The sequence below is a fragment of the Poromitra crassiceps genome, assembly GCF_964638095.1.
Source record: "Poromitra crassiceps genome assembly, chromosome: 2".
In the NCBI taxonomy this organism is placed as follows: Eukaryota; Metazoa; Chordata; class Actinopteri; order Beryciformes; family Melamphaidae; genus Poromitra; species Poromitra crassiceps.
The window spans coordinates 18,469,444-18,482,867 of NC_139624.1; the positions used below are offsets into that span (position 1 = coordinate 18,469,444).

Consider the following 13,424-nt stretch of genomic DNA (forward strand, 5'->3'; position numbering starts at 1 on the left):
CTTAGTTAATTCTGTTTGTGTTGTGTGTGTGAGCAGATCATGCTCAACGTGGAGACCAAGGTCCTCCTGATGCAGAACTTTGGGGAGAAGAGCCACCCTATGAGGAAGTACAGTATTTCAATCAAATGTTCTGTTTCTGTCCTAAATGGCTTTAAGATTATTTCATCCTTGAACGCTGCTTCATTACAGAGAGCATTTGACAGTAAGTCTCAAAGGCCACAGTATTGATAATTTCAGGAAGGGTGTAAGAGCAAAAGTGGGGAGCTATGACATGTAGCATACACCCATGGCATTTGAATCAAATGTACCTGTCATAGGAAAATGGGGAGGAGGAAAAGTAGGCAGGTGCCTTTGTTAAATGAGGCATTGAAGTTGAATATGAATGAAGGCTGAAAGATTAAGTTCCCTAAAAGCCTGTACAGAATAATACCTGCAAACAATGAACATGCTTATATTGTGCTATGGAAGCCAAATTATATGGAAATTTAGCTGTATATTTATCCACATTTTCTTAAATTACCTTTAAACAAGTAAATGTAGAGGTAAAAACACTAACACTATATACAGTATGTAAGCTCCCATCTCCCATCTTACTCTAGCCAGTGGAATAGTCGGCCCATGACCAATAAAAAGTCTCTAAAGTTCTGAGACCAATGAGTGAGCCAGGTTTTCATAGTTTGATTGCACAGTGAACTATTCTCATCAGTGTTTAAGGAAAGCGATGTTGTTAAAGTGATTCTGAAATCTCTGTGTGTCACTGGCTTCTTTCTCTGTAGAGGCAGTATCCTTCTCCCTGTTTCCCCCAGTGTTTCCTTCACATTTATCAACTGTCAGCATTGGTCAGCATTACATGTTCTGCCTGTATGACATTGGCAAAAACACAAGCAGTATACAAATAGGCTGTCAAGGAACTACTGGTAGCACTTTACATTACAGCTTAGTAACAACATGATAATAGGGGTAATAGTGTGGTAATAAAGATGTAATAATTATGATATACCATGTATATAGAAATGTAAAAGCTGTGTTTCATCTTTTTTTTAAATGAACACCGCCGCTAAGATCAAACAGGCTACATTTTCCTCTCACCTGTAGTGATATTTAACTGACTGGACCCCATCAGAAATAAGCAGGACTTTCCCAGCTTAAGGGCTATCCAGGCATTCATCTGTTTTTTTTTAATGATTTATTTAATGTTTGATGTATATGTGTATCTGTAATTGTTTTCAATGCCAAATAAACCTAAACCTAAATTTATCCATCTAGATCACTTTGTGAATAGCTTATGTAAAACATGCCATATATTTTTATTTATTTATGTAACATTTTCTTGTTTGGGAAGGAGCGCTTTTGACTGTTGTTTGTTTTGTTTGAGGTGCTCTTTGGATAGAGGGATTCGCCTATGGGCGTGCTCTGTACTTAGGGGGCGTGCTCTGTACGGGCGTGCTCTGTACTTAGGGGGCGTGCTCTGTACTTAGGGGGCGTCCTCTGTAGGGGCGTGCTCTGTACTTAGGGGGCATGTTCTGTAGGGGCGTGCTCTGTACTGGCCCCGGCTGGAGCTGGATAATATTGGTTGAACTGAAGTGCTCAGAGAGAAGTGGAGTGACTGCAGACAGGTGGCAGTCTGACAGACAGACAGTGGACAGATACACGTGCATTTTAATATAACCATGTTTGTGTCCTCCCTCGGCATCCTGCTGTTCTTCACAGCGTTTTCTGTTTGTGCGGCAGGCGACTGTGAAGGTTAGACAACCCCAGCATGGTGTGAGCAGTTATTTATAGCCTGGTTGTGTGTCTATACATTCCCTCCAGACAAGTCGTACACAGTGTTGGGAGGGTTACTTTTAAAACGTATTCCACTACAGATCAGATGACATGCTTTAAAATGTGATTTGTAACATATACTATTAGATTACTCAAGTTAAGTAAATAATATTTCTAAATACTTTGGATTACTTTTGGAACACTTCAAAATCTCTTGCTGAGCCCAGTCTGGGTCACTCTGAATGTAATGATACTTGCTTAGGCCTCCATGGATGGATTAGTGAACGGGCCAACCGGGCACAGGCTCAGGGGCCCGAGAGCTCGGGCGGGCCTACATAATAATCCAAATTAGAAATTGAGCGGACTCAGCCTTTTTTCGCCTACCTCGATGAGGTTAGGGGCGATGGGTGACTCGCCCGGCTGGTCCTATAGACCCCTTGCAGGAGATCCCAAGTACATCGCCTACAAGCACATAAGCACCTTACGTGGCTGGTAGCACCACTGTACTATTGAATGTTCATTATCTACGTATGTTTTTGTTTCTTTTCTTTTCTTGTGTCTGAGACTGTCTGTTTTGTTTTGTTTGTGTTCTATAAAATAATGGGGGGCAAAAAATTAAAGAAGAAATTGAGCGGACTCCTTTCTAGTGTCCATCGCTGGCTCGTCAGCTGAACTGGCAGCGCGCCTCGTTGGTTTGCACTCGAGGTCTCACCGGCTTCGTGTTAACATGAGGTGCTTGAGAACATCCATTCATATTCCTGTTTAGATGCTACAGAGCAGAGTCTGATTAAGAACTGTAGAAGCACACCCACATGACATCCATGTAGCATCCTCCTAGCTACAGACAACAGGTTCAAATGCTCTTATATGACCAGGAAGCAGCGTTATATTCAAATAGAAATCTTTATTATTCAAAAAGTATAAACTCCATTGAGTGAAAACAGCTTTAAAGCACAAGAATCAGGTTGGTTGATGCACATAAAAAACACACACTATAACAATCTATAACAATGTACACTAACTCGAGGTGGTGGCAGACCCCATCTATCTATTCTATACACTGGCTGCCATCTGAGTTCCCCTACTGAATGGAACCAGTTTCTGTCATGTTCATTCTACCGCAGTGATACTCAACTTGCGGCCCGGGGGCCAGATGCGGCCCGCAACAGGGTGCAGAGTGGCCCCCGACCATTTTTTTAAATAATTTCATGTTAATTTTAATTGTGAATTAGAATCTAATTCACAATAAAAACTAACATAAAATAAAGTTTGACTGAGTGAGCTCCAGCTAAATTGTCAAATACCGCCGTCTGCTCGCTACCCAGGCACTTATGTAGCCTACAGTATGTACTTAACCTAACTAACTTAACTAACTATCCGGTGTGCACAACATTGTCAGACTAAACTCCGGCTGACACCCCAAAAACCTACAATCCACTACAGAAAAATGTTAATTGTTTGTTTATTAACTGGCCCCTGGCCTCCTATCATTTCACGAAAGTGCAAATTTTGAACGTTTAATTTGAAAGTTTTGGTGGCATCTTGGCACGCTGAACTGCCAACAACAACAAACTGAGCTGTGTGTGTGTGTGTGTGTGTGTGTGTGCGTGCGTGTGCGTGCGTGTGTGTGCGTGTGTGTGTGTGCACGTGCACGTGCAGTGTGCGTGGGTTTCCTTCAGAGGGTGTACGACACTGTGAGCTCAGCCCACAGAGAGCTCAGTCCTGCCCTGGTGGAGGAAGAGCTGGCCAGAGCCTGCACTGTGGCCCAGGGGAAAGAGGGGAGGCTGGTGAGCGCACACACGCACGCACACACACACAACAATCAATCAATCAATCAACACTTTATTCCAGACACAGAGGCGGTCCATAGTACATCACAATAAAAAATATACAGAATACAATACATAATAAAATACAGACAGATACAAATTCATATAGTTCCAATATTTGCATATAGGCTAAAGCGCCAGTGGTTCCAAAGCCTTGAGGTGAACCTAACCATACTCATGGCAGGGTTTACAAGTGCTGAGATAATGCTATTTGGTGACTCAGAGATCCTGCACATAAAACTGTACATGAAGTTCCTGAGTACAGCAGGGCATGTCGAAACACCAATACTTACAAACATTTGGCTTGCACTGCTCCTTCTTGGCACTTTCAGCAGCAGCCTCATGCCATCATTATATGCCACCTTGAGTTTCTGCATATTTCTACTTTTGTAGCGCCACCACAAGTGGGCAGTATACATTGGTGTACAAAACGTTTCAAACAGAGTAATCTTCACAGACGATGAGCACATACTAAATTTATGTATCAACATATTAGCCTGAGCGTACATCATTCTGTATTGTCGTTGAATGTCCCTATCATCAGACAGGTCATCGGTCAGATAGTGTCCTAAGTAGGCTATTTAACCTCTCCACATGATTTAAGGACAGTACCAGAGACAAAGAAGGCAGGGAATGACAATTTATTATCTTCCTTGCTTCTGACTATCATGACATTACTCTTTTTCCCATTAAATTTAATATCGAAATCAGAGCCATATTGAGAGCATATTCTTAGTGACTCTTGAAAGCCAGCACTATACAGCAACAACAACAACCAATGCTATCTATGGGAACACCTTAGCTCTTTTTGGACTCTTCCGGGTATGACATCATCGTGACGTGATCGTCCACCCTCCAACAGTCCCTTGTCCGTACATAGACTTGCCTGCGACTCTCGCTCCCAAGCTGTCTAAATCAGCGATACGCACGTATTTAAGGGAAGACAAGGAACTGGTGGAGACAGGCTTTTAACTGGGGGACATGGAGAGTAGGATGGACTCTTAGGGACCTACAGTAGGAAGTTGGAGATGGAGAGCAACAGGATTGACGGCACAGAGAACTTTGAAAGGCCCAATGTAAACAGTTTCTGAGACTCAACTTTCAAAGGAAGATTTTTTGTGGAGAGCCAAAACCTTCTGGCCAGGGCGGTACTCAGGAGCAGGACGACGATGAGCATTGGCGTATCTCTGGTAACGAGCCACCGCACGGAGAAGAGAGGAGCGAGCCGTTCTCCAGGTCCTCCGACACCGGCGAATGAAGCCATGCGCCGAGGGCGCTTGGACCTCCCTCTCGACCTCCGGGAACAGAGGTGGCTGGTATCCCACGGAACACTGGAAAGGAGACAAACCAGAGGCAGAACATGGCAGAGAATTGGGCGCATACTCCACCCAGGGCAGCTGGCTACTCCAGGTGGTGGGGTTAGTGGACGCGGAACAGCGAAGAGTGGTCTCCAGGTCGTTGGTTGAGCCGCTCGGTCTGCCCATTGGACTAAGAACAGAACAGAATCCCTTCCAAAAACGAGACGTAAACTGGGGACCCCTATCCGAGACAATATCACTGACTCAATAACAACAATTAAACAAGTGGACGTTTGTGTCAAATGTGCTGAAATTCCGTCAAAGCATTCCTGGGATATCGGGTTAACGAGCTAGAAATTGGCTTTCATGCGGTCACAGTGACCTTGAACTTTGACCACTAAAATTTAATCAGTACATCCTCGAGTCCAAGTGGACGTTTGAGGCAAATTCGAAGAAATTCAGCCAAGGCGTTCCTGAGATATTGCGTTAACGATCTAGAAAATGACTGAGGTCACAGTGACCTTGAACTTTAACCTTTGACCACCAAAATCGACATGGTACAAGACAAGTTTGTGTTGCTAGCAGGGACAATGGGATATTATATTCCAAAGGATATACAGTAAGGACATGTTAATACCATGGAAACAAACAAGGCTTCCTTTTACAGTACAGTTTAAGCTTACTTACTGGGTAACTTGTGAGGTTTTACTTGATAACGTTTTGGAATGTACATGGTACAAGTTTATAATTACTGGGTAAATACCAGATAATTACCAGGTAGTTATCGGGTTATTTTACACGAATTGATGGGTAATAGTGGATGTTTATAATCTATAATCTATAATTACTGGGTAAATACCAGGTAATTACCGGGTAAATACCTGGTCGTTGTCAGGAAAATATCTAGTAAATACCAGGGTAACTACCTGGTATGGTACTACCTAGGAGCCAGCAGTGATCTTAAATCTGTTGGTCTGTGTTGTGTCAGTGTTACTACCTAGGAGCCAGCAGTGATCTTAAGGCTGTTGGTCTGTGTTGTGTCAGTCTGTGTTGTGTCAGTGTTACTACCTAGGAGCCAGCAGTGATCTTAAGGCTGTTGGTCTGTGTTGTGTCAGTGTTACTACCTAGGAGCCAGCAGTGATCTTAAATCTGTCAGTCTGTGTTGTGTCAGTGTTACTACCTAGGAGCCAGCAGTGATCTTAAATCTGTCAGTCTGTGTTGTGTCAGTGTTACTACCTAGGAGCCAGCAGTGATCTTAAGGCTGTTGGTCTGTGTTGTGTCAGTGTTACTACCTAGGAGCCAGCAGTGATCTTAAGGTTGTTGGTCTGTGTTGTGTCAGTGTTACTACCTAGGAGCCAGCAGTGATCTTAAATCTGTCAGTCTGTGTTGTGTCAGTGTTACTACCTAGGAGCCAGCAGTGATCTTAAATCTGTTGGTCTGTGTTGTGTCAGTGTTACTACCTAGGAGCCAGCAGTGATCTTAAATCTGTCAGTCTGTGTTGTGTCAGTGTTACTACCTAGGAGCCAGCAGTGATCTTAAATCTGTTGGTCTGTGTTGTGTCAGTGTTACTACCTAGGAGCCAGCAGTGATCTTAAATCTGTTGGTCTGTGTTGTGTCAGTGTTACTACCTAGGAGTCAGCAGTGATCTTAAATCTGTCAGTCTGTGTTGTGTCAGTGTTACTACCTAGGAGCCAGCAGTGATCTTAAGGTTGTTGGTCTGTGTTGTGTCAGTGTTACTACCTAGGAGTCAGCAGTGATCTTAAATCTGTCAGTCTGTGTTGTGTCAGTGTTACTACCTAGGAGCCAGCAGTGATCTTAAATCTGTTGGTCTGTGTTGTGTCAGTGTTACTACCTAGGAGCCAGCAGTGATCTTAAATCTGTCAGTCTGTGTTGTGTCAGTGTTACTACCTAGGAGCCAGCAGTGATCTTAAGGTTGTTGGTCTGTGTTGTGTCAGTGTTACTACCTAGGAGCCAGCAGTGATCTTAAGGTTGTTGGTCTGTGTTGTGTCAGTGTTACTACCTAGGAGCCAGCAGTGATCTTAAATCTGTTGGTCTGTGTTGTGTCAGTGTTACTACCTAGGAGCCAGCAGTGATCTTAAATCTGTCAGTCTGTGTTGTGTCAGTGTTACTACCTAGGAGCCAGCAGTGATCTTAAATCTGTCAGTCTGTGTTGTGTCAGTGTTACTACCTAGGAGCCAGCAGTGATCTTAAATCTGTCAGTCTGTGTTGTGTCAGTGTTACTACCTAGGAGCCAGCAGTGATCTTAAATCTGTCAGTCTGTATTGTGTCAGTGTTACTACCTAGGAGCCAGCAGTGATCTTAAATCTGTTGGTCTGTGTTGTGTCAGTGTTACTACCTAGGAGCCAGCAGTGATCTTAAGGTTGTTGGTCTGTGTTGTGTCAGTGTTACTACCTAGGAGCCAGCAGTGATGCAGCAGCCCGCGTCACGGCCTCGGTGTCGCGCCCTCTCGCCTCCCATGTTCCTATAGAGAAGGTCTGCCAACGCCTCAGCAACACAGACACACAGATCTGCCATCTCCGATACGGTAAAGTGTGTGTGTTTTAACCAGTGTTGGGCAAGTTACTAAAGATTAGTAATTAGTTATTTGTCTCGAAATGGATTTGAATTACTTTACAAATTACTGCATCATAAAAGTAATTAGTTACTAGGGAAAGTAACTTTTGCGTTACTTTTAAAAGTCTGCTTCGATTGTCTTATTAATGTGCAGACATTATTTTAGTGTTGCTGTGGCACAGTGTGGGACAAGACATACTGTCAAATTGTATCTACCATTGTACCTGTATGGGATACTTGAACATTTGCTTATTGGGGAGGCTTATAGCCTACTCAAAGCCATTAGCCTCTGGGGCTTATAGCCTACTCAAGGCCAATAGCCTCTGGGGCTTATAGCCTACTCAAGGTTATTATCCTCTGTGGCTTATAGCCTACTCAAGGACTTTAGCCTCTTGGGTTTATAGCCTACTCAAGGTTAATGTCCTCTGGGACTTATAGCCTACTCAAGGTCTTTAGCCTCTTGGGCTTATAGCCTACTCAAGGTTATTATCTTCTGGAGCTTATAGCCTACTCAAAGCCAGTAGCCTCTGGGGCTTATAGCCTACTCAAGGTCATTAGCCTCTGGGGCTTATAGCCTACTCAAGGTCATTAGCCTCTGGAGCTCTGGCTACAGCGTGTGGAGCATTTCTGCTGGCCAGGGAGGTGGCATCTCTCCTAGGACTAGGTCTGATGATCAGAAACCGGACAATCCTCTGAAGTTGTTCACTATTTTCACGTCCTAAAGTAACTAGTAGTTAACTAGCCCATTTTAATTTTTAGTAATTGTAATTGGGTTACTCATTTTGAAAAAGTAATTAGATTACTACTTACTGGAAAAAGTAGTTTAGTTACAGTAACTCCCAACACTGGTTTTAAATGTGATGAAATTCACAAGGAAAACAAATGGTAAGTTTGCTGGTGTCTGTGTTGTGGTTGCGTGCAGAGCATCAGCTGTGGGATCTGAGCAGCGCCGGGCTCAACAAGCTGAGGGTGGCCGAGCTGAGGAAGGTGTTAGCCTCCTGGGGAGAAGAATGCCGCGGCTGCCTGGAGAAACACGAGCTGGTGAGCCTCATCCAGCAGAGGGCGCCATTACACATCCACACGGCTGAGCTGTGAAGAGAGAGCAGAGCACGCAGCATCTTCCCTCAACGTGAGAATCCACAGAGCCAAGGGAGCCTCCTGCATGGACAGCAGACTCACCTCCAGTTTTTTCCAGCATGTTTTTAAATAAAATAATAAAATAAATATTAAAACTCTGTCTTTCAAAAGGCTGTAGTAGGCTTATTTTAAAAGGTAGAGTAAAGATACTGGTATCATATGACACTAGAAGACCTAAAGCATCCATTGGTACCAACCAATGACATGCTAGCTTGTCGGGAAGGGGGCTAAATAACCCTCCAAAGTTAGGCAAAACTTTGGTGATGGAAAAGCTGGCATGGCCATTTTGAAAGGGGTCCCTTGATTTCTAACCTCAGGATATCTGAATGAGAATGGGTTCTATGGGTAGCCTACCCACAACTGTCCCCTTTACAGACATGCCCACTTTATGCTAATTCCATGCCAAGTTTTTGGCAAGTTGCAATATTAAATGTTATTTCTGTCTATTCTATTTGAATATTTCTGCAAACTGGGGTCCCTTGGAAGTACATAAATTGGGTATGACTGGAAAGCTGGGGCTCTTGTGGATTCAATGAATCCAATTGTATTCAGGTGTGATGATTTTCACCCCCAAAGTATAGATAGCCATTTAAGTGTAGTGAGACCATTTTTTTAAAACTTGTCCTCACTGTATAAAATCACACCCAAGTGAAGTGTTGGTCATACGTCACTGATGACATCACAATTGCTTAAGTGAGCACAATGTTGGATGCACGATGATGGATGCATGGCCAGCAGCTTTATCACTCTGCGACATCACTGATGATGTCACAATGTCTGTGACATCCCTGATAACAGAAGAAGCGGTTGCTTCTATAGGTGACAGACGGACATCCCATGCCATGTAGTATAATAATGGACAGACGGACACAGTCACTTATAGAAGCGGCTGTCACAGACATTGTGACATCATCTCACAGCCTCATGAAACTTTAGAACCACAAGACCTAGGGCATTCAGGGGATGTATTGCTTTCCTAGGTATATTGACAATAAGGGGGGGTTCCGAGCCATTTCCAGAGCAGAAGTGCTCGCTACCCAATACACCGAAAAATGCAATTCTTACAGAAATCTCCAAAAGTGTTTGATACCAAATCACAGTATGAATTTTTCTAGGGTGTTCCTCAAGGTCTTGGTGTCTTAGTGTAATATATCTTGGAGGAATTTTTGACCATTTTTAGCTGACCAGTTATGGTCCAGGTAAGTGACTCGGTTGGTTGGTCGACAAAAGAATGTTGGTCCACAAAATCAATGTCAATGAGTGGATGACATCACAATGATGTCACTGATTAACATCACAATGGAGGGGATGGGTCTTTGCGGTAATACAACATAAAGGATGCAAACTGCCATAAAAAACCTAAGAAGAGGATGGGTCTTTTCAGTCAAAGGGTTAAAAGACTCAACATGATAAAGCCTCCTTATATTTTTCTGTATGCGGCCCACAACCAAAAAAGTTTGGCCACCCCTGGTCTAGATGATCTCTGAGGGGAGGATCACTCTGACACACTTTGAAAAGCCCTGCACTAGACCAGTGCTTCCCAAACTGGGGTACTTGGATGCACTACAATGGGTTCTTGAGAGAAAGGGGAAAATGATAAAATGAGAAACCATGAAAATAAATCTGCTCAGTAGGCACCAATTGCAACACTTTCACTCCATTTACTTCTTCTTCTTAGTTAAAATTGGCTAAGTGGTGTCACGATTGTGATGTCATCAGTGATGTCACTTGAGCAAGTGTGATATCATCAGTGATGTCCTGGCTGAGGCTATCAGTGGTGGGAGTATAAGTAGGGAGAAGAGGACATGTGGTGCATCATCTCCAGAGTAAGCGGTGGGAGTATAAGTAGGGGGAAGCGGACAAGTGTCGCATCATTACCAGAGTCTCCACCCTAGGAATGGGGTGCGCGTAGTCCTAGTTCTTCAAAAGGTGGGTTATCATTCGGTTTCATTCAGTTTAAGCAAAATGTCGTCAGGTAACGGGGGTACTTGGATTCAAAAATCAGGGAAAGGGGTAGGTACTAAAGCACTAGACAAAAGATGTTCACACAGACAAAAACTACAGCTTTCATGCACTTCTTTAATATATCAGTTTCTCATATTCACAACAGATACATTAAGCTCTCTCTCTCTCCTTAAGATACAGCCTTAAATATGTTTGCACTGAAACATTTTTCTCAGAGGTCCGCCTATCAAAACGTCTTAATCTTTGTCTCATTTTTTAACATTTTTATATCTCATTTCATTTGTAGTCTCCATGCCTCCTAGCAAACGGACAGTATTTCCTTTGTACAGGTATTTATTTACAGGTGAAAAAGAATCTCCCAAAAGGTTTTCAATGATAGTTCTCAGTTGAGAGGGGACTGTTGGGTTTAAGGTGCAGGCAAGGACAAAGGGGTGGTGGTGCGCAGGGGACATCAAAAAGTATAGAACACTAAAGAGTTTGACAGGAAGCGGTTTGCCAGAGGAGGCTTAGCAAGAGGTGAGGTGGTGCGGAGAGGAGACCCTCCATGATGTAGGTCCACGTCGACACCTGGAGCTTCAACGGAGCCATGCTTTTTAGACAGGCAGACTATATATATCAGTGGGTCGGCATAGTTAAAACACATAACAATTGTTCATTTTGTGATAAACACACCAAATTTGGCAGATGTGTCGATCGATGTATTGGGAAGAAAACTGGATATTGGGCCATCACGAACTCGCACAGTGGTGGCTGTAGCAGCCATTTTTCAAAATGGCTACCGGAGGTTGGGTCAACATTTTCCTATCCCATTGCATGCAGTAATGATGCATGATTGCATGCAGTAATGATAAGTTAAGCATTGTAACTCTAGCTCTGTGATCACAAGTGGAGCCCCTTGACATTGGCTCATATATGCTCGAAGGGCAGAGCCCAAAAACTCCACCCATGTGGTGACACCAGCACAAGCAATGCAGTGTCACGCCTGGATTAACTGCATAGTGTTATAAAGTCAGCCAGGTACAGGACCCGCCCACACCCATGTCCCCATACAGACGGGACGAGAGCCCATTATCTCCACCCTGCCTCAAGACAGGGGGCCCTCCCCCCAACGCCAGCCAAGCCGGGGGCCAGCCTCTAACGAGGCACAGCACGAGAGACTCAGACCTCAGGGTCAATTACAATTAGGGTCAATACATCTTATGAATCAGAAATGAACACAGAGCCCGAGGAAACCCAAAAATACATCCAGACAGGTAAACACACCTTGATGGATGGATAAAGCGCCCCCCAGGATGCTGCCCCAGAGGTGCGTCCCCCCTCAGGATGCTGCCCCAGAGGTGCGTCCCCCTCGGCAAAAGACACCATTTCTCACCAGGCTTGTGCCAGCACTGAGCACCAGACTGGAGGAAGACCCACCACATCCAACATAAAACAGTAGGAGGGTCTCTCTACCCACCAACGCATAAGCTTTGACAGAGGCTTACCGCCCACTCTATCAGCATAGCACACAAACAAACGGCTGTTTGTGTGCACCTCACCCTCGCTGTGCGTTCCACATAACGTGTCAACACGCGCACGGGGCATACAGTGCAGTCTTTCCTCCGCCGCGTCATCGCCATGAGGACGAGGATAGAAGACATCCAGTCGAATCGTCCTAGACCTATATGAACGGTTGATGTTCAATTTCTTAGGCGTGAAGGACGGATTCTGCGTGAGCGTGGCACCTTCACCAGGCCCTGCAAGACCAAATGCAGATCCCACTGAGGACTAGAGGAGCACACCAGTAGAGGAGCGCACCTCAGAGCACAGTCTCCTAGCATTAAATGCTTCAGGAGAGGGTGGCCAAAGACCGACCTCTCAATGAAGCCCTCATGATAAGAGAGAGATCACTGACGCATACACTCTGATGGTGGAGTACGTCAGTTCCCTGTCCAGCAGACACTGGAGGAAGGAGAGAATAGGTCCAATTGAACAGTGGAAAGGATCAATGTTCCTCTCACCACACCAGTTCTGAAAACCCAACTACTTTGTCTTGTAGTTGGAAACAGTGGATTTGAGCCCTTCCTTGGATGTTCCTTGGAGCGGGCCATGAGGATCAGGTCGCCTAGACAAAAGAAGACCTGTATTTCCCTGAGGTGCAGGTGTTCGAGCGGTGTGTCCACACACTTGGAGAAGGTGCGTGGGGTCAGGGAATAGACCAAAGGTAGTACAGTGTACTCGTAGGCTATCCCTTGGAAGGCTAACTGCAGGGATTGTCTGTGGCTATTGATCACAGGGACATGAAAGTAAGCATCTTTCAAGACCACAGTGGTGAACCAGTCGCTTGGTTGAGCCGATGTCAGCAAATGCATGAGAAATGGTCTCTTGGCGATGGTTGCATTGAGCAGCCTGAGGTCCAGGATGGGCCTCACACATCCGGTGTTCTTGGGAACCAGGAAATAAACCAAGTAGAGACCTTTGTGTCTTCCCAGCTTAGTGTGCATTCCATTGCACTCGGAATTTCTGAAAGAATGACCTCCGACAGGGAAAAGTGCGATGGAATTCCGAGTTTATAACTCAGGCATGGTCCACCAAGCTTCGAGTTTGCCGAGATAAACACGTCATAATCAACATGGCGGCGCACAGAGACATTACTTTTTCACCAATTTTTCACTTTATGTGGTGTTTGTGTTATGAAACAACTTTTAGTTGCCATTTCGATTCCCATACAGTTGATTTGTGCTTGATAGAAGCATGCGGTAGCCTACTAGCCGTCCATGTTTGTAGGCATCCCTGTTTTTTCCACGCACATGCACTGGAATGCATTTAGAGCGGAACGCGGACATACTGCGTCAGAACTTCCGAACACCCGACTTTC

The 13,424-nt window shown here is 44.6% G+C and overlaps 1 protein-coding gene across 1 annotated transcript; it reads left to right on the top strand.

Moving 5' to 3' along the window:
* Positions 1-39: 39 nt before the first annotated feature.
* cdnf (cerebral dopamine neurotrophic factor) lies at positions 40-8,563 on the top strand (the record flags this gene model as incomplete). Its single annotated transcript, XM_083661275.1, has 4 exons — positions 40-112; positions 3,424-3,551; positions 7,295-7,436; positions 8,388-8,563. The coding sequence occupies 4 exons, from the start codon at positions 40-42 to the stop codon at positions 8,558-8,560; spliced, it is 516 nt and encodes a 171-aa protein (XP_083517401.1). The 3' UTR covers positions 8,561-8,563.
* Between the last annotated feature and the right edge of the window lie 4,861 nt (positions 8,564-13,424).